This window comes from Calypte anna, chromosome 23, assembly GCF_003957555.1.
Source record: "Calypte anna isolate BGI_N300 chromosome 23, bCalAnn1_v1.p, whole genome shotgun sequence".
In the NCBI taxonomy this organism is placed as follows: Eukaryota; Metazoa; Chordata; class Aves; order Apodiformes; family Trochilidae; genus Calypte; species Calypte anna.
The window spans coordinates 4,096,462-4,123,358 of NC_044268.1; the positions used below are offsets into that span (position 1 = coordinate 4,096,462).

General features: G+C 62.8%; 1 protein-coding gene across 1 annotated transcript; it reads right to left on the minus strand.

Annotated features, from left to right (window-relative positions):
* Positions 1-1,154: 1,154 nt before the first annotated feature.
* Positions 1,155-19,650, minus strand: ADGRB2 (adhesion G protein-coupled receptor B2). Its single transcript, XM_030464206.1, has 31 exons — positions 18,873-19,650; positions 15,065-15,148; positions 14,011-14,175; positions 12,683-12,847; positions 11,553-11,717; positions 10,695-10,859; positions 10,509-10,610; positions 10,309-10,415; positions 9,746-9,940; positions 9,592-9,660; positions 9,376-9,484; positions 9,156-9,302; positions 8,553-8,628; positions 8,379-8,481; positions 8,086-8,129; positions 7,087-7,213; positions 6,463-6,566; positions 6,089-6,191; positions 5,679-5,829; positions 5,343-5,412; positions 5,146-5,212; positions 4,946-5,031; positions 4,337-4,435; positions 3,353-3,524; positions 3,173-3,268; positions 2,978-3,017; positions 2,117-2,775; positions 1,935-1,970; positions 1,673-1,777; positions 1,478-1,531; positions 1,155-1,331 (listed from the first exon to the last, which is right to left on the minus strand). Exons 1-31 carry the CDS (start codon positions 19,639-19,641, stop codon positions 1,155-1,157), a joined length of 4,611 nt encoding a protein of 1,536 aa, XP_030320066.1. The 5' UTR covers positions 19,642-19,650.
* Between the last annotated feature and the right edge of the window lie 7,247 nt (positions 19,651-26,897).

The following is a 26,897-nucleotide window of genomic DNA, read 5'->3' on the forward strand; positions in this document are numbered from 1 at the left end:
AACAGGAGCGGTGGAGGGGGATGCCTGCAGCCTGTGCCAAGACCCTCCTCACCAAAACCAGAGCTCGGGGGAGCCCAGTGAGAAGCGAAAGCCACCACCAGGTCACACTTCCCACCACGGCAGTGGCCACGCAGCCCTCCCTGGTGAGTTACAGCACGCCTAGGTGAGAGAGTCTTGGTGCCATGCTACAGCCTGGGCACGCCATCAGTTACCACTCAGCATGGATCCCATTAGTCCTTGAGGTGCAGAAATCTCCTCTCCTTCCACACTGCTCCAAGCTCATCCTGACCCTGGTCCAGCAGTATCCCAGCATTCCCAGCCACAGCCCCTAGCCCATCCCTGTAGCCCCTTGCCCTGGAGCCGTGGGTAGTACCCCCGCTTTTCAACCCCCGCGCCAGGCACCCCACCTTACGTGTCTCTGCAGATTCCACGGTAATTACCTCCAAAATTCCTAATTTGCTCATAGATTAATTACCGTGTAATTTCCTGCTCCTGGCTCTCACAATGTCACCCAACTGCACGGCAGTGCCTGGGTGCAGGCAGCTGGGAGCAGCAGGATCCTCCAGGATCTGTGTGGGGGCACTGACAGAGCAGGGAAGGGGCTGAGGGGGAACAGACAGACTTGGGGGTCCCTACTTGGTGCCAGCCGGACCCCTGAGGGGAAGCACGAAGCAGCGGCGGCCCCACGGCACCACAGAGAGTGAATTTTTATTTCCAACAACAACAGCACCTGCCCCGTGGGGTGGGGAGGGTGAGGAGGGGGCGGCCCCGGGGGGCGGGGGCAGCCCGGCCGCTGGCGTGCACACGGTGCACGGCGTGAAGAAACATCCCGGTAGAAAAGAACAAAAATCCGACGGCCTCGACGGTCGGTCCTGCCCCGGGGTGGGGGGTGCAGGCGTGATCAGTGGGTGAGCGTGGAGGGGGTGGGGGGGAAGAGTGCACGTGTCCCCTCCGCACCCCCGTCCAGAGGGTGGCAGGGAGGATAAACCACGTGAGGACGGACAGGAGGTGACTGTGGCTGAGGGGGAGCACGGTCCCTCTGGTGGGGACACCTCAGCCAGGCAGGGACCCCCTCGGCCGCTGAGGAGGACGGAGCAAAACCACGGTGAGTGGCTCCTCCTCGCCCCGTGGCAATGGCGGTGGTGGCGCGGGGCTCACACCTCCGTCTGGAAGTCGCCATCGGCCGCATCCAGGCCGGCGCACGGTCCCTCCCAGTCTGCACACCGCAGCTCCAGTCGGTCCCGCTGGGCGCTGGGCAGGGAGCCCAAAGTCATCGCCTTGAACGTGCTCCATGGCTTTGGTGCCGGTGGCTCCTCAGGGCTGGCTGCATCCTGCGGGGTGAGGGGAAGCCATGGCAAGTGGCTGTGCAGGGCTCTGTCCCACCAGCACCCATTCCTGGGGCACAGCCACCCACCTCTGCCTTCTTGCCCCATTTGGGAAGGGGTGGAGCAGCCCCAGGGGGATCTCGGGCACTTACACTGGCCATGCTCTTCTCCCCACCACCCGAGGAGACGCTCCACCGCTTTTCTCGCTGCAGAGAGAACCAAAGTGCTCATCTCCCTGAGATGCTCCATCTCCTTCATCCTCCCCAGATGCCTCAAGTCCATGCAGGGGGAAAGTGGAGAGGGGTGTGTGGGACCAGGGCAGGATAGGACCCCCCCCAGGACCTCACCTTGGAGGAGCCAGCAGCCGGAGCCCGGTACCGGTCCAATGTGTGAAACTTCTGGTTGAGCTCATGGTAGAGCTCCGAGTGACGCTTCCGCGTGTGCATCACTTTCTGCAGGGGGAGAGTGGAGCCAAGGCTCCTTACTGCCTGCTGGGGAACCGAGCTTGGCCACTGCTTTGCTGACAGCAACCCAGAGGGGATCAGGGACAAGGTGGTTCCATTCCCAGATGGACCTGGCCCCACAGTGGGCACACGGGGGGGGCCTTACCTCGAAATCCAGATCAGAGTATCGCAACCTCTTCCTCTGGCAGGGGACAGGCAGGGCCCAGAGCAAAGGGAGGAGAAAAGGGAAAAGGGTCTTTGCAGGTCTGGCATGCGTTGGGAAGGTCATGCTCACCACCCCCTTTCCCCACACGTCTCCATGGCCACACCAGCTCTCCCCCTGCTCACCTCCAGGGACCCCACTTTCATGGCAGAGCCGGGGACGGTGCGGGGCATGGTGCGGCTGCGCTCCGACAGCTCGGAGGCCAGGATCTGCCTGACCGTGGGATGCTGCTTGAACTGCAGCCCGTAGGGGGCCTTCACCGTGGCATAGGGCTGGTTCAAGTTCACGTTGACGTGGTCCACAGCCACGAAGCTGGGGTAGGCATCCCCCTCTGCCGCCGGGCGTCCTGTCCCACCGGGCATCCCCTCCTCGGGGCTGGGGCCGAGGGTGCTCTCTTCCCTCGGGAAGGGTTTGAGGCTGCCGGTGCGGCGGGGCAGCACCATGTAGTCGCTCTCCCGTGGGGGCTCGGGGGCCCGCAGCCAGCCGTACTCCAGGGGTCTCAGGCTGCTCTCCGTGCACAGGTAGACAGGACCCGGTGCCTCCAGGCTCAGCGGCTGCGCCGGCGGCTCACCCAGCTCACCCAGACCCGCCACCACGTTGGGTGTCATCTTGGGGACCTGGACTAGGATGCTGGAGGGAGGGATGTTCCCTGGCAGGCTGGAGAAGCCCAAGCCACCCTCCGAGGTGGTGTTGAGCTTGGGATCTTCGTCTCCATCCAGGGAGATGCGGGACAAAGTGCCCGTGATGGTGGCAGGGTTGCAGGTATTCACCTCCTTGAACAACACTGCGGGCAGAGAGAGGGGTCAGAGCCAGGCCAGGGTGGTATGGGGTGCAGATCCAGCCCAGGGGTCCCATGGGAGGATGAGGAGGATGGACCAGCCCCACGGAGTGGCATCACGCCCACCCTGGCACATGCTGCTTGTCCCTCCCCAGGCACAGCATGGTGACATCCCCAACCCCAGCACAGGAGGCAGGGGACACCTCACCTGTCTGACACGCCAGGTCAACGTCCTTTTCAAAATCTGTCTATAAAAATACAGAAAGAGGGGAAAGAGAGAGAGAGAGGAGAGGAAGAGAGGGCGAGAGAGAAGGAAATGAATGCACCTTGGCTAGCACAGGGGGCAGGGGGCTGTGAGGTGACCCCTGCCCATCCCTGCCCACGCTGGCTCTGCCTCACTCACCAGGATCTGCACCTGCCCGTTCTTGCAGGAGTCGGGGGAGTTTTCATTCTCCTCACTCCTGCACCCCCCCATCTGACACTTCACCACATCCTGGACCTGCAGGGACAGAGCTGGTCATGGCCCCATGGCCAGGGGTGTCCACCCCCCTTCCTCGGTGCCCCCCCCCAGGGGCTGCCCCACCTCTCTGCGCAGGAACCCGTGTACGGTGATGATGACGAAGCCCTGGACGGAGTTGAAGACGGCGAAGAGGACCTGGAAGAGGATGGAGCGCCGGTCGGTCATGGCGAGCACGGCCGACATCCAGGTCAGCGCCAGCAGAGGCAGGACCACGCAGGAGCTCCACAGCGATGCCCTGGGGCAGGGAGAGAGGAGCAGGGGTGAGCCACCCTGCAGCAGCCCCCCCCAAACATCACCCCCAGACCCACCAGCCTGGCCGGGGCTGACAGTGCGTGCATGGCATGGGGACCCCAGGCCCAGCACCCCGCAGACACCGTGTGTCCCACCAGACTGCCCACTGTCCCCTCCTCGTCAGTGTCCCCAAGCTGGCTGGGGGCTGGGGGCACTGCCTCCCCTTAGAGTGAGGGGGTCTACAGGCTCCTTTTCCCCCCACCCTTGGTACTGGCACTTCTACCCATCGGTGGCAGCAAGGGTGCTGGGGGAACACAGGGACACTGTCACCCTCCCGCAGCCACAAGAAGAGCATAGAGGGGATTAATATTTTTTCTAGCAGTGAATTTTGGGGCTGCTTGTACTGCAACTAAGCCCCTGGAGCAGGGACTGGGGGGTCCTGCTCACAGCCCAGCACCACATCCCAACCAGCACCCGTGGGGGCTCATGTGCTGGGGAGAGGGTCCTGGGGACACTCCCAAGACCCGGAGTGGCCCATACCCCGCAGTGTGGTGCCCATCACACCCTCCTAAGCCACCCCAGGGATGAGGAGCTGAGCCCCCCCACAGCCTGCCCCAGCAATGAGGTGACCTGCGGGAAGCCATGCCATGCAGACGTGATGGCCACGGTGGGACACACGCACCCGGGGCCACCCCAAGCACACAGCCTTGGCCCTGGCCCACTGGACCCTCAAACCCCACACCCTGGGGATGATGCCCAGAGCCCACCCCCTGCTCCCCAAGGGGGTCCAAGGCTGTGCTCAGGGTGGGCACTAACATGGCACTGCTGGCGGTGGCGGAGGTCATGGCCGCGCTGGACACCACGCCGCACTTGGTGCATTTCAGCAGCAGGCTGCCGCAGGGGGGGGGCTTGGAGCTATGTGCCCACCACCCCCCAGAGCCCCACGGACAGGACCCGGCCAGGTGGGGATGCAGGAGAGGGGAGGAAGGCGTTGGGGAGAGTGGACGCATGGATGGATGGACGGATGGATGGATGGACGAACACAGGCAAAAAGCAAATGGGAGAAGGAAAAAGAGAGAAAAAAAAAGAGAGAGCAGGGTTAGTCGAGGGCAGCAGCAGTTGTTAATGAGGAGCAGAGGTAGCACAGTGGCAGCGGGACAGGGCGGGCAGGGCTCAGCCCCCTCCCCCAGCAGCAGGGTGGAGGTCTGCAGAGTGGGGCTCCCCTTTCCCCGGGGGAAAGTCCATCCCCCTCCAGATACTGCCCCTCCTGCTGCCCCCAGGCTTGGTCCCCACCACCCACTGATGAGGTGAAGCCTGCCCCATCCTCAGCCCACTCCCAGAGGACATCCCATGCCGTGCCCCACAGCAGGACAGGGTGCTGGGTGCTGGCCCCAGGGACAACTCTGTGGGGTGCAGGGCACTTACCCAGCTCGCTGCTTTTTGGACTTATCTGAAATGCCATCACGGGACATAAGCTTGTTGAAGACGATGATGCCAACCAGCATGTTCACCTGGGGTGAGAGCAGCACTGGGCTCAGGACTGGGCACGGAGCCCTTGGTGAGCCGGTGGGAGCTGCCCCACACCCAGGGGGCTTTGGGGGGTCTGAGGCTCAGGGTCAGCTCACCAGCACGATGACAGCAGCGGGTCCCACAAAGGCGTAGAGCAAACCACCCTCCAGAGAGAGCCAGCAGCTGCAGGGGACCATGGTGTGTCAGGGGCTGGTGGAGAGGGGACACCTCCTTCCCTATCCCCTGCTCCCAGCACTGCTGCCAGCCTGGAGCTGTCCCCGTGCCCAGCCCCATGTCCCCTGTCCCCACGTACTAGCTCGCTGTCCCGTAGCCTTTGGTCCGTGTGAAGCCGACAGAGACAGCGACCACGAGGGCTGGCAAGCCTGGAGGGGGGAGATGAGGCTGAAGCTGCAGGGAGGTGGAAGAGTTGTGCTCCCCCAGCATGACCCCTGCGGATGGGGAGCAGGGATGGGGCCCCTCGCCATGGTCTGGCTGGTCAGAGGGTCCACATGGAGGGAACCTGGCTCTGCTTTCTTCCCTTGTGCCTCAGTTTCCCCCATCTGACAACCCTGTGGGGTACCAGGGAGGGGTGCATGGTTCCTTGCCCCCCCACCACCCTGTCCTGGGACCATTCCTGCAGGGCTCTTACCCCATCCCAAGCAGAGGAAGCGTTTCCTGACCAGGCGTGTCCGGATCCGGCCGATCACTGCCAGGTAGGACTGCCAGGCCTCCGTCAGCACCCAGCAGAAGGACGAGAGGAAGAAGAAGTGGAGGAAGGCTGCTGTCATGGTGCACACACCCTGCAGGGACACGGGGACCTCAGGGGCACGGCCATGCACCTGGCACTGTGATGGTTAAAGTCCCATGCCCGGGCAAGGTTTGTGTCAAAGCCACCAGAATAAAGGATTTAATCCTGAGATCGAGTTAATCCAAATCCAATCTGCTGCTGGGAGCCAGCAGGGGTGAGGGAACCGGCTGGCAGGAGAGGGCTTGGACCCCACTGCAGCCCCTCCGCCTGCCTGGGGACCCCCTCGAGAAGGACACGGTGGTGGCACCCACCTTACTGAGCATCTGGGACTGACCCACGAGGATGAGGATGTTGGAGGCCAGGATGGAGACACAGAAGTTGAGGAGGATGATGGAGCGCTCTGACTTGATGAACCTGCAGGCAGGAGCAGCGTGGGGTTGGGGTGACAGCCTGTCCCTTCCCTGTCCCTTCCCTGTCCCATGTCCCCCACATGCTGGGTGCTGTCCTCAGCCAGAGGCAGTGCTGGACACCCTGGGCATCTCTCCCACATGGCTGCCACCGGGGTTATTCACCTCCTCTCATGATGCATTTATTGATGCTGAACCTTTGCCCCCCCTTCACCGCACCCTCCCCACATGGTCTCACACCCCAGGTACCCCCATGTCTCCAGCTGTCCCCAAGTCACCTCCAGAAGGTAGCATAGATCACCAGCAGGGTCAGCAGAGCCATGCAGGAGACAGCACAGCCGATCATCAGTGGCACCGATGGGGTCCCCGAGGGATCCATGGCCTGGTGAGGAATGGGGAGGTGAGTGCCTGAGCCCAGTCCCCCGATGGCTGCTCCCTGCCAGCCTTCCCCTGAGTCCCCCACCCCCCTCTTGGGGACCCCCAGGAGCTGGAGGGGGTCGGTGGCAGCAGTGGCACAGCCAAGGCGCCTTCCAGGGGACCCGTGCCCATCTCCATGCCGACGAGGGACATGGGCAGAATAGCAATGGGGTGGGGGGGGGCACATCTGGGGCCAGGGCTGCCCCTCCCAGCATCCAGCAATGCCCCACATCCAGCCTTCCCAGCCACAGCCGCCTCCTGCCTGCACCAGCCCACTCTTGGGGGGGCAGAGGGTGCAGGGACCCCTCCCTTAGTGGGAGACACATCGGGTGCCCTCCCCCATCCCACCAGGGTGCCCACAGGCAACGCAGCCCCTGCCCATCTCCATCCTCCCCTCGGGACCCCCAGCCCCACCGCCTGGAGATCAGCCCCCCCCATGCCCCGTGTCCCCAGCAGCTCATCCCTGTCCCCATCCTGTCCCCTACCAGGTCTCTGGGCAGCTGGGCGAGGACAGCAAAGGTGGCAAGCTGGCGGCACTGGCATTTGGTGTGTGCCGGGAGGGTCTCCAGGGTTTGGCAGCTCTCCGTGTCCCAGTTTCCCAAGCCAGCATCCCTGATTAATGGGATGGGAGGAGGGAGAGCAATTGGAACTGATCAAACACACCCCCAGCCCCTTGTGCCTCTCCCGAGTTAACTCATTGCTGGCCCCTGCCTGGGGGGAGGCAGATGGGGGGTGGGGCAGATACTGAGGGACAGGGTAATCCCCCCGGGAAGGGGGGCAAGGCAGCACCAAGGCAGGCAGAAGCATCCTCAGGACCCCCCCAAGCACCCATATCCTCTCCTATACAAGCCATGGCTCATGCAGCAGAGGAGTGTTACCCCAAAATCTGGGGGGGCAAAGTCCCTCCCCTGCCATGGGGACACCCCCCTGTCATGAGGACCCCCTGGGAGGGAGCTGGGACGGGGCTCCGTGGGGTGATGCTGCCCATGCACAGGGAGAGCAGCCACAGCTCCCAGCAAAGGCAGGAAAACCAGAAACTGGGTCTGTGGGACAGCTGGGGACACAGCTCCCCCAGGCCAGGCTGGAACCTGCCACACTCAGCACACCCAGAGGCACCCGGCCAGCACGGGAACTACACTGGAACCAGTGACCCCAGTTGCAGAGGGTACCAGGGTGGGGGGGCTGGCACTGCCACCTTCTCCTGCAGTGCCCTACTTTCCCTGGCTCCTGCCACAGAGCATTGGATGGCATCTGACAGGCTGGTGGCATCCGTGTCCCCACTGTCACACGGAGGCAGGTCCATCCCAGGGGAGCACAAGTCACCTGCAGTCACCCCTGGGGAGGGACTGTCCCCCCTCCCCATCCCTTCCCCCAGCTCTCTGGGGACTGAGGGGGCACTGGGACAGCCCAGCCCCATCACCCAGCATCGCCCACCACTGAGGGCATGGCCAGGGTGTCCCTGTCCCTCCCTGTCCCTCACTCACATCCTCGAGTAGTCCCAGGTGACACACTGCGGGTGGGACGTGCCCTGTGGACAGATAGACAGAGAGAGCAGAGCTTCACCCCCTGCCCTGCAGCCACCCCCAGGAGGGGACACGGCCCCTGCGGACCTGTCCAGCTCTGCTGCTGGCATGTCCCCACCTTGGGCACAGAGCCAAGTACTTGTGGCCACCAGCCAGGAGCTGCTGGGCCCTGCCCAGCTCTCAGCAGCAGGGCTGGTGGGAGCCTCAGGGGACCAAGAAGTGACACGGTGAGGGGACAGGAGGGGGACACTCACGTTTATGATGTGGGAGAGCTCCACCAGGACCAGGGGCTCCGATGGCTTGGTGGGTGGGCGCACTGTCACCATCAGCACCTTGGAGGTGACAGCCAGGGGGGTCCTGGGGGGACGGGGACAGGCTGTGACAGGGGTGGGGACATGGGGTGGGGGACAGCGGGCAGCCCCACTGACCTGGGCGGGGGCAGGATCAGTCCCAGCGTGCGGTACAGCACAGCCCCGATGACAAAATGGGACGATTCATCTGCTTCTGCCAAGAGAGAAGGGAGAGTGCCACACGTGTGACAGCACACACGTGACAGCACACATGTGTGACAGCACACACATGTGACAGCACGCATGTCTGCCCCCAGCATGTGTGAGGGAACATGCACCCCCTCCCCACCACAAGCACGGAACACATGGACACACAGGGGCTGGCAGAAGGCTGTCTGCATGCTCACGTGTGTGCACTCCCACAAGTGTGCAATCCCTTACGTGTGCAATCCCACACGTGTGCACTCCCAGGTGCACAGCCCCAGGCATGCGTTTGCATGCACACACATTCCTGGGCACATGTGCTCATGTACATGGGCAAACATGCACTGTGCCACATGTGCATATACATGCAGACTCCCAGACAGACGTGCTCACACAAAAGGTGTTTACTCAGAGGTGCACGCTCACACCTTCACACACCTGCTCGCCCCCAGCTGTGCACTCTACTCCCAGAGGTACACGCTCACATGCGTGCACACCCTGGTGCACACACACGTGCAGGACACACGGGCTGCTCACCAGCAGACGCCAGGCTCAGCACCTCCCGGGGGATGAAGAGTTTGTCCTCGGAGCTGCGGGCCCAATCCTTCATCCCCCGCCGCCCCTTCATGGGGAAGTTGATGTCGCTGGAGACGGCGGAGACGGGCTCCCTCTGGATGCTGATCACTGTCAGGGCACAGCGGGGTCACCGCCTGTCCCCCTGCACCCTCCGAGGCCCCGTGCCCACCCTGACCCTCACCCAGGTTGTCGGTGACGATGAGGGAGCTGTGGAAGTCCTTCAGCGCATCACCCACCAGGTGGATGAAGTCCTCCACCACCTTCATCAGGTGCACAGAGCCAGGCGAGACCTGTGGGAAAGGGACCAGCTCTGCAGCCACCAGGACATGCCCCCATGGCTGGGGGGGACACACACCCCAGTCACCCTGCCTGCCCACCCACGCCCCGTGCCACTGACCTGCTGGGCATCCTCCCACTTCTCCCGGTTCTCCGCGTCCACCATGTAGCTCACCACCTGGAAGAAGCGCTGCGGGGAGGGGGCTCAGAGGGGCTGGGGGCCCAGGGACCTCCTCCCCAGGGGTGCCCCTTACGCCATGCCCCTCGCCTGCTACCTGCACGTCCTCGGAGGATGGGGTGTAGGTGGCCCTCTTGAAGGTGTCGGTGACGTTGCGCAGGATCTCGACGGAGAAGAGCAGGTCCCCACTGTAGTAGGTCTTGCGGGCCATGAGCTCCAGCAAGCTCCGCACCACCTGTGACATCCCCTCTCCTGCCAGCACCCGCTGCCCCTTGGCCAGGTGCTCCCGCAGCTTGTACAGGAGGAGGGGACACAGACACACACCGGTGTCACCCGTCTGCAAGCACCATGTCCCCGGGTCCCTTCCTCATGCCCAGAGCCTGGCCAGGGTAGTGGGGATGCTGCAAAGCTAATGGCACTAATTAGGGACACGGAGGGGCTGGGAGGGCCCTTTGCACCCCAAGGACATGGGAACAGAGGAGACCGGGGTCCCCATTCCGCTCCAGATGGTGTCCCCCTTCCACAGCCCTGCCCAGGGAGTCCTGCCTCAGTTTCCCCATGTGGAGCCAATGAAGCAGGGTGACTGCCAGGTTTCCCTGCCTTGGAGGGAACAGCAGTGGCTGGGGACAGGACAGGGGAGGACAGGGGGTGTGCACCTACTGAGAGATGCAAGTATCGGTACTCGTGGGAGACGCAGCGGGCGAAGCTGGGGACCCCCCAGTAGGCAACACCATGGGGGCTCAGCAGGCACCGGCGGCTGGCGGACCCTGGGGGGCAGAACCGGGATCAACACCGGCACGGGAATCAGGGATTCCTGCCCTGCTCCAGGGCATGTGGGAGGTTCTGGGGGTGCTCCTCACCCGTGGCATTGGGGGGACATTTGTTGTAGATGATCTCCCCAGCAGCTGTTTTCTTCCAGGTCACCAGCATGACGTACTCGTCCTTGCACATCTCATGGTAGGCTGGTGGGGAGAGGAGGTGGGGGATGGTTAGGGGCAGCCCGGACACAGGGTGACGGGTGCTGGGGGGCAGGATGTTCCCCATACCTGGGCACTTCTTCTCATTGCAGGTCTTCACCTCCTCGCCGGTGCCCTCGCAGGGGTAGCCCTGCACTCCGGTGCCCTCGCACATGCGGAAGCGGCGCTGCCAACCGGTGTCACACGTCTTGGAGCAGAGGCTCCAGTGGTTCCAGGGACCCCACTTGCTGTCAGCTGCGGGGATGGGGACACCATGGGACACAGGGTTCAGCATGGCAAGCAGCACCCAGTGGGGATGGGGACACCCCGGTGGCAGCTCCCCCCCACCCATTCCGTGAACCGAAGGCCCCGCGGGGTGTAAAATCCATGGATCCATCATTAAACCTCTCAGATAAGTCCAGTGTCCCCGTGCCACTGCCTGGCATGTGTGGCAGAGCCACCCGCTCCCTCTGGCTGCCACAGAGGCCTCGGCGCAGCCCCCATCTCCCCTGCGACCGGCACCAGGGGGGACAAAGGAGAAGACGAGGATGGAGTTGAAGGACAGGATGAGGCCAGAGTCCATCCTTCAGCCTGATGACCCCCTGCTTGGTGTCGCCCTGCCCCACGTGCACGAGTGACAGCTCGCACACCCAGATCACACCAGGACCTGCACCCCCAGCCAGGGCACCGACAGGTCCCCCCAGGGTGACACAGGGATGAGGGCAGGGGACAAATCCCCATTTCCTCCAGCTGAGATGTGCCCGGAGACAGCAGCCAGCACAAAGCAGGAGGCTGCTGATCCCCAGCATCACCCTTCGGCTCCTGTTCCCCCTGCTCTTACATCCACGGGGGGCTGCCAGCATCACCGGCGGTGACGCTGCGATGGCCGGGCCAGGGGCTGGCCCCCCCCCACACACCCCGCTCCCCCCCCAGCGCGCGGGGCCTTACTGGGACAGGTGGGGTTGGAGCAGTCCCGGGCGTCTGCGTGGGCCCCCCGGCACTCGGCCCAGCCGTGGGCAGAGACGCCGCACTTGCGCGTCCGCTGCTGGGTGCCGTTGGCGCAGGTGACGGAGCAGCGGCTCCAGGCGCCCCACTCCAGCCACTGCCCTTCCACTGCGGGGACAAGCGAGAGCGGCGTCAGCCCCCCCCCGGACCGCGGCCCCTCGGCCACGCAGCCCCCCCGGCCCGCGCCGGGCTCCGGGTGTGACGGGTCCAACCTACGGACATGCCGGCTCCTCTCCTGCCGAGCTTCACAGCCAGCGCTGAATCCTGAGCCAGGCGAGGGGACTGTCACCAGGACTATCACCCACAACCCCAGCCTGCCGTGTGGACACATCTGTAGGACCCACCACAAGCCACCAGAATTGCTCTGCACCAAACCCACCAGCCCTGGTATCACTCTGCACCAAACCCAACCCTGGCATCATCCCCTGCCTAGGAATGCCCCCTGCATGGACCAGGGCAGGTGGGGATGGAGCTGCTGTGACCTCTCATGGCTCCAGCAGGACAGTGATGGGAAAATCCTCATGCCATGTCAGAGCTGCTGCTCAACTCCCTCACTCCCTTCTGCTCCCAGCCTGCCACCAGCCCTGCCACACCACACACGGGGATGCCAGCCCTGACATGGCATCCCTGGCCATTGCTGCAGAAACCCCACAGCTGCCACCAAGGCAGGAGAAAGGGACAGAGAGGGTGCTGCCACTTGCATGTACAGACCCCCTGTCCCACCTCCAGCACCTCCCTGGTGCCTCATGGTGTCCCTGTGCTACTCAGGTGCCAGCACTGTGACAGTCCATGACAGTAGATGTGGAAGGACAGAGCCAGGTCCTCTGTGGTCCCTGGTCTGGTCCCCTCTGCTCATGGTGAGGCTTGAGCCCCCCTGGAGTTGCCAACGGAGCCAACTCTCCATCTGGGTTTCCAGTGGGGACAGCACCTGAGGACTATCCCAGGTCCCCATGGCAGTGTCACCCATCTCGCAGAGCAGCGCAGCGCAGTGCTGGGAGCACGGCCCTGGGCAGTGCCATCTGTCACATTCCCAGGGGAAGGAGGAGCAGGGGGAGCAGGATGGAGGTACTGACCCGGGCAGCCTGCCATGCTGCAGGGCTTGGCCTGCAGCTCGGGACCCTCGCAGCCTTTCCCTCCACGCCGCGCGGCCACGCACCGCCGCGTCCTGGTCCTGGCCCCTCGCCCGCAGGTCACCGAGCACAGGCTCCATGGGGACCACTCCTCCCACACACCAGGAACTGCAACACAGCACAGGGCCATCGCTCCCGGCCCCGCGGGGGCTACAGCCTCCCCCTCCTCCACCTGGCACCGAGGGGTCCCGGGCATCACAGACCCCCGGGCCAGGGCTCTGTGGAGGAGCCAAGCAATGTCCCAGTGCCCCTCCAGCACCCACCATCACACCCAAGCTCAAACCCCCTCGAGAAGGCAGCAATGCTGCTGCTGCTGCTCTCCTGCTCTACTCCAAGTCCCCAGTTCGGGGTCCTGGTACCAGCGGCGCACACGCCCCTGCACAGCCACCCCTGGGACACAGAACACCCGTGGGAGCTCAGCTCCCCTGGGAAGGCTGCAGGACCCTGTATGGCGCATGAACATCCCCAGGGATGCTCCTCCGTATGTTCCCAGCTGGGAGGGGAACAAGTAGCTACGTGTTTTGGGGGTGCAAAGCCCGGGTCTGGACAAGGCAGCAGCCCCCCACAGCCCTGCCAGTCCCCTGAGTCCCACCCAAGACACAGATGCCACCACGGACAAACGGACCAGGACACAGCCCAGTGAGACCCCAGAGTCCTGCCTGCTCCTGCCCACCACCCGCCCAAAGGGACAGGGTGGCTCAGCCCTCCCTGCCCGGTGGGAGCAGGGAACCCACACACACTCTGGTTTGAATCCCCCGGCGCAGGCTCCAGCCCCAGCACAAAGCCTTGGAGACACCCTGGGAAAGCCCTGAGTTTGCTAGGAAGGAGGATGGAGAAGGAAGAATGGAAAAGGGAGGAAGGGAGGATGGAGAGCAGAGGGAGGGAGGATGAAGCAAGGGGCTGCCAGCTGAGCCACTACCGAGGCAAAACAAAACCCCTGGCAGCAGGAGTGGTGGGTGGGTGGGATGGGGCACTGGGGCACCCATTCCAGATGCCTCCCCTAACTTCCCGAGAGCTGGCACAGCCAGGAATGCCAGATGATGGGGACAACACCTGCTTCCATGACAGCACCCCCACACAGAGCCACCTGCATCGTCCCCCTCCACCTGCCAGAGTCCCCCCCACTCCCAGACAACCCCCAACAACGCACGTCCCTGCTCCCCCCACCCAACCACCCCCTCAGCCTTTTGGGTCCCGACCTGGTGCCCCGCCAGAAGTGGGCACCCCCCGCCGGCAGTGAAGCCCCCCCAGTGTCCCTGTCCCCCCCGTACCTGGGCAGGTGGCTGTGTTATTGCAGGTGCGGGTCTCCCGGAGCAGCCCGCTGCACAGCGTCCCGTAGGGGGAGGAGACACAGGACCGGGTCCGGACCTGGGAGCCCTGCCCACAGGTCAGGGAGCAGACACTCCACTGGGACCACTCCTCTGCCGCTGGGTCCCCTGCAGGAGAGGCCTGAGAATCAATCATTGCCTCGAGGGGAGATGGGGAATTGGAGCCCCAAGGCGGGGGTGATGAAAGAGTGGCTGGGCAGCCAGGGATGACACTGAGGATGTCACCTCCAGCCCCAGCTGCACCCTGAGAAGGGATTGGGGCACAGGGATGGCAGCAGGCATGGGGAGAGCATCCAGCCGAGAGCAATTCCCTCTCCCCATCGCTGACATTTACACCAACTCAGCTGTTATGAAGCTTGATGATGTCTCTAAAGCTATTGGACAGGCCAGAAGGAAAGGCCATCGGTTTAAATTACAGAGGAAGAGAGGGAGGAGGGCTCTGAAGGGGACAATTTGTCCTGGAGACAGGCAGGATGCCTCACGTCCATATCACATGGGACACCAGGGCTGGACCAGGTCCCCATCGGGGTCCTCCCAGGGTCTGAGCAGCAGGTATCAGGGTGACAGGAGCCCCCTGAGCACCAGAGCGTGGTGGGGAGGAGATCTGCATGCCAGGCACACAGAGCAGAGCTCTGCTCCCAGGGCTGGGGCTCATCCATCTCCCACTCGCTTCTGAGCCCTCCGACCATAAATCAGGAGGGGCTGGAGAGGGGGGAGCAGCACACTCAAATTACTCAGATTGATTTGCCAAATAAATACATTTGAACGAACCAATTACTGGATTTCTCTTTTTTTTTTTTTTTTTTTCCTTTTCTTCTTTTCTTTGCTTTACAACCCTCAGAGGAAGGTGTAAAGGAAAAAAAATATATAAATGAAGCAAATTAAGTCAGTCCATGGGTAGGAAGCAAGGAGAGTCACTTTGTCTCCACGGCTGGGAACCTAAGCCCAGTGCCACCAGTGTCCTGTGCCTGTCCCCAAGCTGGGGCTCTGCTGGTACCTGTCTGGGCCATGTAGACTCCTGGCTCATCTGCTGAGCGTGGCCACTGGGTTTTCACCTTCTGGTTCTCCTCAACCGCATTGCCTGGAAGGAAAAAGGGCTCTGATGAGAGCAGGCAGGTGACAGAGGCGGGGACAGGCCACCACCGTGTGCCAAGGGACATTGCAGGGGGATACCCAACCCCACACTGAACACCCTGTGGCATCCCCGAGGCCAGAGATGGTTGAGCACAGTCACAGCCCCCCCCACAGCAGAACCCCCCCCCACCCGCCTGTCACAGGGGCTGGAGCTGGAGCATGGCCCGTGGTGCCAAGGTCCTGGGGGTGGGCAGGGTGCCCGTGTCCCCGCTGTGCTGGGCAGAGGTGCTCTGCCATCCCCACCTAACCGCTTGCTGCAGTGAGGTGGCACAAATTTGTGACTTGGCTCACCAAAAATAACAAGAGATCCATCAAGAGCACTTGGCGTGAAATTAACTGGCATGTGGAGGGCTCAGCAGGAGGTGAGGCTGCGCGGGTGGGGGGAGGACAGCCTTTCCCCCACAGCCCCTGGGACACCCTCATGTCCTGCAGAGACATCCCTTGTCCCCAGAGCCAGACACAGAAGACTGGCAAGGTCCCTCTAGGACACGGGAAAGAGGGGGGACATGGCAGCAGCCAGGGATGACACAACCGCCCCGCCAAGCTGCCCTGGCACTGCCAGCCCAGCATCGTGATGTCCCCAAGGGATGGAGGTGACATGGGGACACCTGGCAGTGGAGCCCCTAGTCAGGCTTTAGGCACACTGTGGTCCTCCTGCCACACACACAAGTGACACAGAAGCCCCCAGCAGGGACCACAACCTGTGCTGTCGATTATCAGAGTCAAAACCAGACCCAAATGTAATGATTTTGCCTCAAGCCAGCGTAACCTCTACCTGGGTTCCTGGGGTCCTCCCCATCACCCCCGGTGCAACCAGGCACCCTCAGCTCCTCTCCCCATGCCATGGGGGGCCTGGGGAGGCAGAGGAGATGTCCAGGGGGGTGTCTGTCTGTCTGTCTGTCTGTCTGTGGGCCCCAGCCCCCCGGAGCAGCAGAGCAGGATTACACAGGTCACGGTGAGCACCCGTGGAGAACCATAAATCCCGAGGATATACGAGGGCTCTCGCCCCCGCTGTGTTCGACAGAGACACCAAATTCAATTTCCTTCTCGGAGCACTAAATCCCCGGCTGTCACCACCACAGGGCAGCCACGGCCATCCCCAGCACACAGCACCCATCACAGCCCCCGGGGGCACCCAGCACCCCTCACTGCGACACAGCTGCCAGGATGGAAGGGCAGGGGGGTTCTTGTGAGGACCCCAAGATATCCCCTGAGGACAGCTGTGTCCCCACAAGCTTTCACCTCCCTGCCAGCTCATTTATGGCAGGTTTGTGCAAATTGAGATGTGGAAGGGGAAACCCATCCCGCAGCAAGCTCCAGAGCTGTAACAGCTCCTCTGGGGCTGTGCCCCCCCCAGATCCTCCCCCATTGCCCACTCTCACCCCATCCTCACTTTCCACCCACATGGTTCCAGCACCAACATTACACCAATGCTGCATCCCCCCCACCTGTGTCCCCCTAACCCCAGGGGAAACCTGTGGGGCTGGTGGGGGGGCTGGGGGCACAGCAGGGGGACTTGGGGGGGGGTCTGGTCGGGTTCCAGCCCCCACATGGCCGTGGAGCAGAGCCGGTGAGATCAGCGCTGGGCGCCCGCCAAGGTTGGTCTCACAGGCGCCATTCAGCCCCCCGGCCCTGCCTGCCACTGTCACCCTGAAAGCAGCCATTCTCCACCCCGTGGGGCACCGGGGGAGGCCAGGTGGGAGCCAGGGACAACCCCCCAGATACCCCCCCTCACCATCATGAAGGATGCTCTGTGCTCCCCGGGACACGTTGCGTTCCCCTGGCGGCTCCGGCACCGCAATAACATTGGACCCCCTGGGTGCCGCGGGGTTTTAATTGAATGTCAAAAGTAATTTGGGGAAGGAGAGGTTGTTCCTGCTCCTGCAGCTCGGTGCCTGAGTGTGACAGGTCTGCAGGGACCATTCCATCCCCCTCTAACACAAAGCTCAGCAGCCACTGGTCAAACTCTGGCCCAGGTTGCCCGGGGAAGCTGTGGCTGCTCCATCCCTGGAGCCAGTCCAGGTCAGATCAGAGGGGGCTTGGAGCAAACTGGTCTGGTTAGAGCTATCCCTGCTCTCTGCGGGAGAATTAACCCCTTTATGGCCTTTAGGGGTCCCTTGCAACCCAAACCATCCTGTGATTCTGTGATCCATGTGATAGGACAAGGGGTGGTGGCTTTAAACTGGCAGGGGGGAGATTGAGGTTGGATATGAGGAAGAAATTCTTTGTTGTGAGGGTGCTGAGCCCTTGGCCCAGGCTGCCCAGAGAAGCTCTGACTGCCCCATCCCTGTCAGTGTGTTCAGTGCCAGGTTGGATGGGACTTGGAGCAACCTGGTCTTGACACTAAGCTCTTAACTATCCATGCAGAGGTGCATTTAAAGGGGAAAAAAGGAAGAAAAAAACAAAGAAAAAACCCAAATAAAATCAGCTCAAGCAGCTACCCTCAGGATGGGGTGATTTATAACCCTGCAGCTGTAACAGACCGGGGATTTAGTTGGGGGATCTGCCCGTAATGACATTTAACTCCCAGAATAAACTCTAAATCCCAATGAAATTATATATACACCCACAACCCATCACCACCACCTAATCTGCTGGATAAAGACCTCGCACAGCTACGTTGGGGATCGCTCCTCCCCCTCCACCACCCTGCTGGCGCAGGGGGAACATCTGGCCAGATGTGCCCTCAAAAATCCCTGCACCACATCGGGTGAAGGGAGCTCTAGGGCCAGGCAGCTCCCAGCTATGGGCAACCCAGCCCTGGTGCCCAGGCCATGGGTAAACACGGCTGCTTTATCTTCACTTGATGTTCCTGCAATTCCGTAACGAGTAAATGGCTTCATTCCGCCTGGTTAATAGCCCGGCCGCGCCGTGCCGCCGTGCCCTGACATCCTGCCTGGAATAACAAGAGACCGAGCTGCAGCAGTCAAGGGTAATTTGCCATGGGAAAGGGTCATTTTACCTGCAAATTGTTTTCCAGGTCTCTAGCAATGCAGAGTGACAGGGCTCCTGCTCCGGGCTGGCAGTCAGGCGAGCAGCAGCCCTGTGCTGGTGAGGCAGTGAGCGATGCCACGGGGCCAGCACTGCCTGTGCCAGGGGGACTGTGGCAACCAGCTGGGCTGGCGTGGCAAGCAGCGGTGCTAGAAGGGCTGGCCGGAGCCTGGCCAAGGCAGAGCAAGCTGCAGCTCAGCTGAGCTTGGCCTCGTGTCAGGAGAGGCGCACCTGGAGCTGGGAGCATGCATGGGATTTGTACTTCCCACAGCTTCCTGGCTCCATGACCATCATCCCATTTGTGCCCTCCTGCCCCAGAGAACATGCACGAGCAGGATTTGCCCTTTGCAGGGTTTCCCTGCCCCATACACACAGCCCAGTTTGTACCCTCTTGCCCCAAGGAGCATGCATGGGCAGGAGCTGCCCTTTGCACAACTTCCCTGCTCTACACACAGCCCCACATTTTGTCTTCATGTCCTGGGCAGTGCACACAGGCAGGATGCATCCATTGCAAGGCATCCTTGCTCCACACACAGCACCCAATTTGCACCCTCCTGCCCTGGGAAACACACACATGGGCAGGATTCACCCACGGCACAGCTTCCCTGCTCCATGCACATCACCCGGGGCAGCCTCATCCCTGGGTGGGGAGGGGTCCCCTTGTATCCCCCCAAACTCACCGTGTGGGACCTCGGGCAGGTTGAAATCATTGGCATTCGCAGAATGCAGGTCAGTGGGGCAGCAGTCAGGGGTGGGCAGTGGGGTGGGGGCACGTGGGGTGTGCCGGGTGCTGTTGTGTCGGGGTGCAGGGGGGGTCTCTGCTTGGCAGCTGCAGCCGGCGTGGGTGAAGCCGCAGCGGCGGGCGCCGGGTGCTTGCAGACACTCCTCCAGCCAGCGGCAGAGCACGCTGCAGGTGAACTGGCTGGAGTTGTTGTTGTTGATGAGCAGAACCTCCACGAAACGAAACTCCAGGGCCTGGGGGGCCAGGAGGCGGGGGGCCGCCTCGGGCTCGGCCGCCAAGCAAAGCTGCACAAAGTTCTTGTCGAAATGGAGGAAGGTGAAAGGCCCCGCGTCCTCACACAGCTCCAGCTCGGCTTCCTCCTCCTCCTCCTCCTCCTCGTGGGGTGGGGGGCTGGCAGCCTCGCTGCGGGGGTCGCAGGTGTAGTTGGCCAGGTAGTGGTCGAGTGGCAGCACCATGGGCGAGAAGTGTGTGCAGACCTGTTCCTCCCGGTTGAAGCGGAGGTAGAGCGAGTACTTGGTGGGGTCGGGGTTCTCCAGGGTCCAGGAGCAGCCGGAGGAGATGGTGGGGAAAAGGTCCTTGAGGGAGAAGGAGCCGTAGAGGACACCAGAGGCGAGAGCAGAGCAGGCGCTGGGAGCTGGGTCAAAGCCCTGCGTGAGCCACAGGATTGAGGATATCACAGCCAGTAAGAGGGGACCAGCAGCGGTCATCCTATGGCATTTGCCCTGGGGGAGAGACAGACAGATGGACAGACAGACAGATGCTTACCAGGAGGCACACTGCTGCTGTGCCAGGGGGGTGTGGAGCTGGTACAGGGGGGGTCAGGACCCTGCACTGAGCCCTGGTTGGCATAGAGCAGCATCCCTGCTGTTCCACATCCCCTTGGAACCCCTGCTCTGTCCCCCAAGCTATGCCAAGGCAAGGGACCACACAGCATGGACTGGGGACTTTGCCCTAAAACCTCCCAGAACAGAGACTCAGCTCCCACCCTGCAGCCCCCACCACAGTGACACTCCCCTGCCCTCAGCTTGCCCAAGGAGCCAGCCAAGCACAACCTGGGCAAGGAGCCATAAAACACCTTCTGCCCAGCTGGGGCTATAAAAAACCTTGTAGCTGTCACTGTTCCCCCCAGCACCATGGGGACAGGCCAGCTGCTTGGTGGAGAAGCACAAGGGGATGTGCTGGGGGGGCATGGGCACCCCAACAGCCTGGTGTCCCCCCCACCTGCCAGCAGAGCCTGGCACAGGGTGAGCAGTCACTGGAACACATAATTCTTGGGCACCACGCCGGGTACGCAGCAGCATCACCACGGATAGCTTATTAATAACTCATTAATAAAATAATCCACGTGGTGGCCTTATTAAGTGGGACTGGGGAGTGGCTCTATAGAGGCCAAGGCCACCGTGTGTGTGTCAGCCAGGGACAGCCCTGGGGATGGATGCCATTCCAGACACTGATTTCCAAAATCACCCAGTCCCCCCTCCCCTCCATTCCAGCCATGTGTGGGGGATGCTGAGTGCTCAGCAGACCTCTTCTCCATCTCCAACAAAAAGAAACCATCTCCTGCTCCCACATCACCCCCCCATGCCAGCTGAGGCCCCAGTGGTGGGGCATCCCCTTGCTCATCAGGGACAGAGCCTGATCCTCAGCCAAGCCTGTGCTGAAGCCACAGTGGGCACGTTAGAGAGCTAAAAATATCCCAGATCCCACGCAACAGGCTGCTGCTGGCCCAGCCACCTCGGCAGCCCCCACCAGCAGCACAGGGGGGAAAGGAGCTGGGATAAAGCCAGCCAGAGCATCCAGACCCAGGGCTGGATCTGGACAGGACCCACCCAGTGTGAGGAGATCTGATGAAAAAGAAAAACCCATTTTCCTGCACTCACATTTCCCCCGAGAGTTCTACAGGAGACCCCTCCCCTCCAGCCCCCCGCAGCAGTGGGGAGACAAAGGGGGCTGGAGCAGGGACTCCCTCAGGCACCTCCCTGCTGCTGCTCCTGAAGCATCCAGCAAGGTTCTGGGATGCCCCGGAGAATCCCAGTGCTTTGCTGCTCTGTGGGCAGATGGGGATGGAGGAAAGAGGAGGAGGAAGAGGAGGAGGAGAAGGAGGAGGAGGAAGAGGAGGTCAGGCAGGGACATTCTGCTGCTCTGCAGCGAGCTCCTGGGTCTCCCGCAGCCTGGCAGGGACACAAGATGGTGCTTGCTTCCCTCGCCCGGGAGCAGCAAGGAGGGATGCTCTGGCACTGCCATCCATCCATCCACACATCCACTCGTCCCTTCCGGTGCCACCAGGGCAAAGCAGCTGCCGGGTAGCTAGGCAGGGAGAGGCACGACCAGGCTGCTGCAGCTCTCTGGGCTCCCAGCATTTTAAACACAGTGCCATCCAAGTTCCAGGTTCTCTGCACCACGGGGAGCTTCCCCCCATCCCAAAAACCTGCCGGGGCCACGACTGCAGCTCCCAAGAGCCCCGCACGGCTCCGAAGCTGCCGCTGAAGGGCTCGGTAAGAGCAGATCGAATCCGATCGAGCTGGTTCAGCCCCAGCCCCACTCCCTGCAGCGATTGCTGTTGCTGCTGCAGTGAAAATATTTCATCGAGCTGCAAGCTGGGCCTGAGAAGATATTTAACAGCTGGGGCACCGAGTCACTCGGTGGGAGCTGCCGAGTCCCCCCCATACCTGGCACCGCAGCAAGGATGTCACCGTGCTCAGCAAGAGCGAGCCCGGCCTCACTGGAGTGCCAGGGCAAGGTTCTGCTGTGCCCATCGCACCCCCCTCCATCCCCCCCCCCCCCCCTCCAGAATGGCCTCAGGCGACACAGGAGAAACCCTCCTGTCACCAGTGCCTGACTGGGGAATGCCAGCTGTCCCCCAGGGGATGCTGCAGGAGCTGCTGCTGCTCCCCAGGGATGGTACTTGGAGCACGGCTGGCACATCACCTGCTCCAGCATTCTCCATTTGCCTTTGTTCCCAGCCCGGGTTTTTAATTAAACCTTTTAAAGACCATCCCAGAAGCAGGAAGCAACCACGTGGAAGCAGCATCCCCAAGGCTCCCCTTCCTAGGGAGCACAACCCCTCCCTCCATCACTGCCACAGTGTCCCTCCTGGCTCAGGGAACCAGCAGGATCCCACCAGGGCTTGCCTCTCCACAGGTCCGTGCCAGCCCTGTTGACACACACAAACAGGTTGTTTTCCTCAAGATGCTTCACATGAACACGGATTCAGGGGTGAGACCTGGCCCAGGTCCATCCCAGCACAGCGGGGCCCAGATCCTCACCATCACACTTGGGCTCAGCTGCAGCCACCCCTCTCCAGCCAGAAACAGCCAACCAGCCCCACAAGTGATAAACGGGTTGCACTAAACCCCGTGGCATTAATAATCTGAGAAACGATTAATAGCAAAGTAAAGGAGATTTGGGTTTTAAGAGACACGGTTTTTAACCTGACAACATTCTTTTAATAGGCTGTAGAAAATCTACGATCCATGAGGATTCCTAATGCAAGGATGGCTTGGGACAAGGGTGGGTAAGGAAGGGCCAGGCAGTCCTGGGTGTTGAACCATAGTGGGATCAGCTTTGCTGTAAGGTGGTGAGGAGCAGGCTGGCTGGTGGCATGGCACAGCCACGGGGCCACGAAACACAAACACATCCCTGCCTGCCCAGTGCTGACACCAAGAAACTAAAGCACCATAACAAGCTCTTCCCACCTGGAGAGTCTGCAACTCTCCAGTTTCCAGGATCTTCTCTAGATGCAGTTTCCAAGGATCTATTCAGAAGCATCCAGGAACTCCAAAGCCTCCTCCGCGTTCAGCCCTCCCCGCTCTGCGCCCGTCCACCCAGCACAAGGGACCCCGAGCACCGAGCCCCTGCCTGCAGCACCCAGCCCAGAGCACCCACACAGCCTCTCTGCCAACCAATTACTGCTGTGAAAATGCCAGAGCAACACCACTGACATCATCACCCGCCGAAAACACGGCTCCCTGCAAGGCGTGTGCACACACATACATGTGCACGCGTGGGCTCCCGCACATGCGCTCAGCGGGGGGAAGGGGTTTTGTGTGGCTTCCACCCACCGCAGCACAAACTCCCCCCGGCACCCAGGACTCCAGATATCCCTCTCCATGCTCCCTCGTCTCCCTGCTCCCCACGTTCTCCCTCCTCTCCCTCTGGCTTCCCCAGCGAGCTGCCACCACCTTTCCTGGAGCCGGCAGGCTGGCAGCGGCGCCGAGCTGTAATTAATGGTGTGGCTTTGCCAATCGCTGCCTCAGCCTCGCCAGCCCTGGCAAGCACAGGCCTTTTTATTTATTTTACTTAACTGCTTGTTGGTAAAACTCCACTCCAAAAGCAAGGCCGAGAGACAGCACAGTGAAATCTCCTCTGGGATTAGGGATCACGCTCTGCCAAGGAACAGCATGTGCTGCCTCTCCCAGCACGGCGCCAGAGGTCCCTGGAAGGGAGATCCCCCCCCTCAGCAGAGCACCTGTAGGGGCTGCAGCAGCTGTGGCTGCTCCCATTGTTCTTCCATAGTCTCTTCCAAGTAGTTTCTGTGTTGCTGTGATGTGGCTTCCTCTTCCCCATCAGCTCCATCCTGTCCTGGTGCTGCAGGGCAAAGGGTTGGGGGTCTGAGAGCCCAGGAAGGCTCCAAAGGGGGGAATCTGTGTCCCGGAGGTGGCAGCAAGGTGGTCACAGCCTGGATGCGTGCCCATGCTGGAGAGGGGATTTTTTTTGTAACCCATCCTGGCCCAGATCCACCAGGAACCTCTGAGGTGCCTTGAAGAGGAGAAGGGACATGGCTCCATCCTCTCTTGGAGGACATCAAGAACAAACAGAAGGAATGAGGGCAGGGGGGAGGCCATAGCCCTCACTAGCACCAAGGAGCTACGGAGCTTCTGACGTTTTGCAACCGAACCAGGTGGCCCAGAGCCAGCCCTGTCCCCATTAGAGGACAGCACCGTGGTAGGAAATGAGTTTGCAGGGCCTCAGTCCAAATTCCCATGGAGGCTCATGGAGGTGTCCCAGCAGCCCAGCTCTGAGGGCTGTGCAGGGGCTGGACCAGAGCTCACAGCTCATCCTGTGACCCGTGCATCCGTCTGTACAAGCATCATCTTCCTCTGGACAAGGGGACACGGGGAGCAGGTCCTGCAGCCCAGCCTGGAGAGGGCCCAGCCTGGCATGTGGGGACTTGGCAGCGATGGGAACAGCCCAGGCAAAGGAAAAGCCATCTATTCCTGCTCCTCTGCGTGGTGGGTAGGCGCCAGGGCAGAGCTTCCAGCAGCCCACAGGCCCACCAGGGAGGACAGAGCCCACCACTGCTCTCCAGGAAGAGCCTGGCACCCCCAACCTGGCACAGCAGAGGTGTCACATGGGGCAGAAGAGCCACACTCCCAAAGATCCTCAGAGCCATCGGGAAGAGCAGGCAGCACCTTCCCAGCCTGTGCTGGAGCACCTCTGCCATGCAGCTGCTGGTGGCAGAGTGAGCCACCCATGGTGCCAGCTCTGTATCCATGGTGCTGGCTCCATATCCATTTTCCTCCAGCTCAGACCAAATTTGTAGAATTCCAGCTTCTTGCAAACTCCTTGAGTTGAAGGCTGGTGACAAGGCTTGACAGGCAGGTTGGGAGCCCTCGAAGAGAAGCCACTGCCCAGCTCTGGCATAGAGGGACCAGCATTGCCCCATGGCCACCTCCAGTATCCACTGCCACCAGTAATGAACCCCACTGGGAAAAGGGGTGCGAGCCTCACCCCAGTGAGGGTGGCCAGGTGATGGGGATGACAGCCACACACCCCTGCTCCTCTCCATGGGCACCTGGTGTGAGCCCCATGAGCTGGCAGTCCCCCTCGGCTCAGCCATCCCCACTGACTTCAGCAGGGGAGAGGTCAGTCCCAAAAACCTCCCCAAGCCATCAGTTCCACGCACAACCCAGCCACCAGCAGCACCCCACCAAAAACCCCAAACAGCCACCCTGCCACAGCCCAGCTCAGCCACCCCAGGGCCACCTCCCCACATCCCTGGTGGTGGCCCTGGCTGCCAGGCACCACCCAGCACAGGCAGTAGTGACATGACCTAGAAAAGTGCAGGGTTGTCCACACGCTGTGCTGCCGTCAGCCCCCAGCAGCAGCCGTGCACACGCGTCCTCCCCAGCTGCGGAAAAAACATCTCCCTGTGCCTCAACAAGTGACCCGTGCGGGCACACGCGTGTGCTCACATGTGGCACCTCTCCTGCCACCAACCCCAGAGCCCGCGGGTCCCCTGGGAAGGCAAGCAGCTCCCCCTCAGATCCAGTTGCCACCTGCATGCTGCACGTGCCCGCGCTGGCACACACTGAGCACCCACGTGTGCCCTCGCTGCACGCCCATGGTCCCGGGGTGCCGCTCGCCCTGGCAGTGCCACTGTGGCACGCTGTGGAGGGTCCATGCAGCCCCTCCACGCTGACACCCAGCAAAAACCCACGCAGAGCAGAGATGTAAAGCCATGCACCCTGTGCCAACACGCCTGCCCATGCGTCCCGGTTTCCCCACGGCCACGGGTGACAGCATGTGGCCAGCACCGGTGTGGGGACACCAGCCTCCCTCCCCAAACACCCACAGATGCCAGGCTGGCAGCACATGTGTGCCCGAACCAGGTCTGGCCGGGATGCCAGCAAGCACCCAGGACACGCATGGCCTTGCTGTATGACACACCATGGTGCCACGCGTGTGCCCATCAACACGCATGTGCCCACCTACACACGTGAAGCAGCTCCACCGTGGGGCTGCCAGAGCCCTGCAACTGCTGGGGGGGGGGGGGGACCGGCACCCGGGGAGCACCTGCAACCCCGAGGTGGGGACCGGCAGCCCGAAGCTGGCACTGACACTCAGGGTGGCTATACCGGCAGCCCCGGGGGAGGGGAACCAGCAGCCCCGGGGAGACAGGAGAGACCGGTGGCCCCGGGGAGGTGGAGGGTACCGGCAGCCCCGGGCTCTTCGCCGGTCGCAGCCAGCCCCGGTGCCGAGCCCGCCCCGTCGCCGCAGCCCCGCGCAACTTCCAGGCAGGGCTGGGGCCGCCCCGGGTATGCCGCTACCCGCCCCGAGGAACCGGGAACCTCCGGTACCGGCGGCGAGTCTGCAACTCCCTGGTTCCGCAACCCGCCGCCGGGGCAGGAAAGTTGGCCGGGGGTAACGGCGGCGGGGGAGAGGGGGGGGGCACAGCGGAACCGGGGCTCTGCCAACCGGCAGCACCAACGCCGCATCCCCGGCGTGCTGCCGCCCCCGCTGCGCCGCGGAGGGGGAGAGCGGAGCGCACCGGGAAGGGAAAGGGGGGGGCGGGATATGGGTGCAGAGGGGAAGGGGAGCCGGTGCACCGGGGAGGGAGCCGATAGACCGGGAGGGAGCTGTCGGTGTACCGAGGGAGCGTGTCGGTGCACCGGGAGGGGGTGTCGGTGCACCGGAGGAGGTGGAGATGTCGGTCTACCGGCGGGGGAGAGGGAGTCGGTGCCCCGAGGGGGTGGGTGCCCGTGCCCCGGGGTGTCCCCGTTCCCCCCCTTCCCCGCCGGCCTTACCTGCGCCCCGTCAGCAGCGCGTGTAGCCCCGGCGCGGCGCGGCCAGCAGCGCCTTGGCCATCCCCGAGCGGCGGCGGCAGCAGCCGGTGCCCGGGCGCGCCCGGGGGAGCGCGGCAGCGCGCGGGGCCGGGAGCGGGCGCGCGGCGTGCGGGGCCCCGGTGGCGGCGGCGGCGGCGGGCGGGGGGGGGGCGGGGGGAGGCGGGGGCGGAGGCGCGCGCGGCGCGGGCACTTGCTGCATGCGCGGGGCGGTGTGACAGCACCGGGCACGGCGGGGAGCCTGCGCGGCGGCGGCGAGGCGGGGGGCATCCCCCTCCCCCTGCACCCCGCCTCCCCTGCACCCCCTCCTCACTGCTCCCCCTTCTTCCCCCCCCCCCGCCGTTGCACCGCCCCCAGAACTGGGGGGGAAGGTGACCCCCGGGATGCTGCAGCCGCCGGGG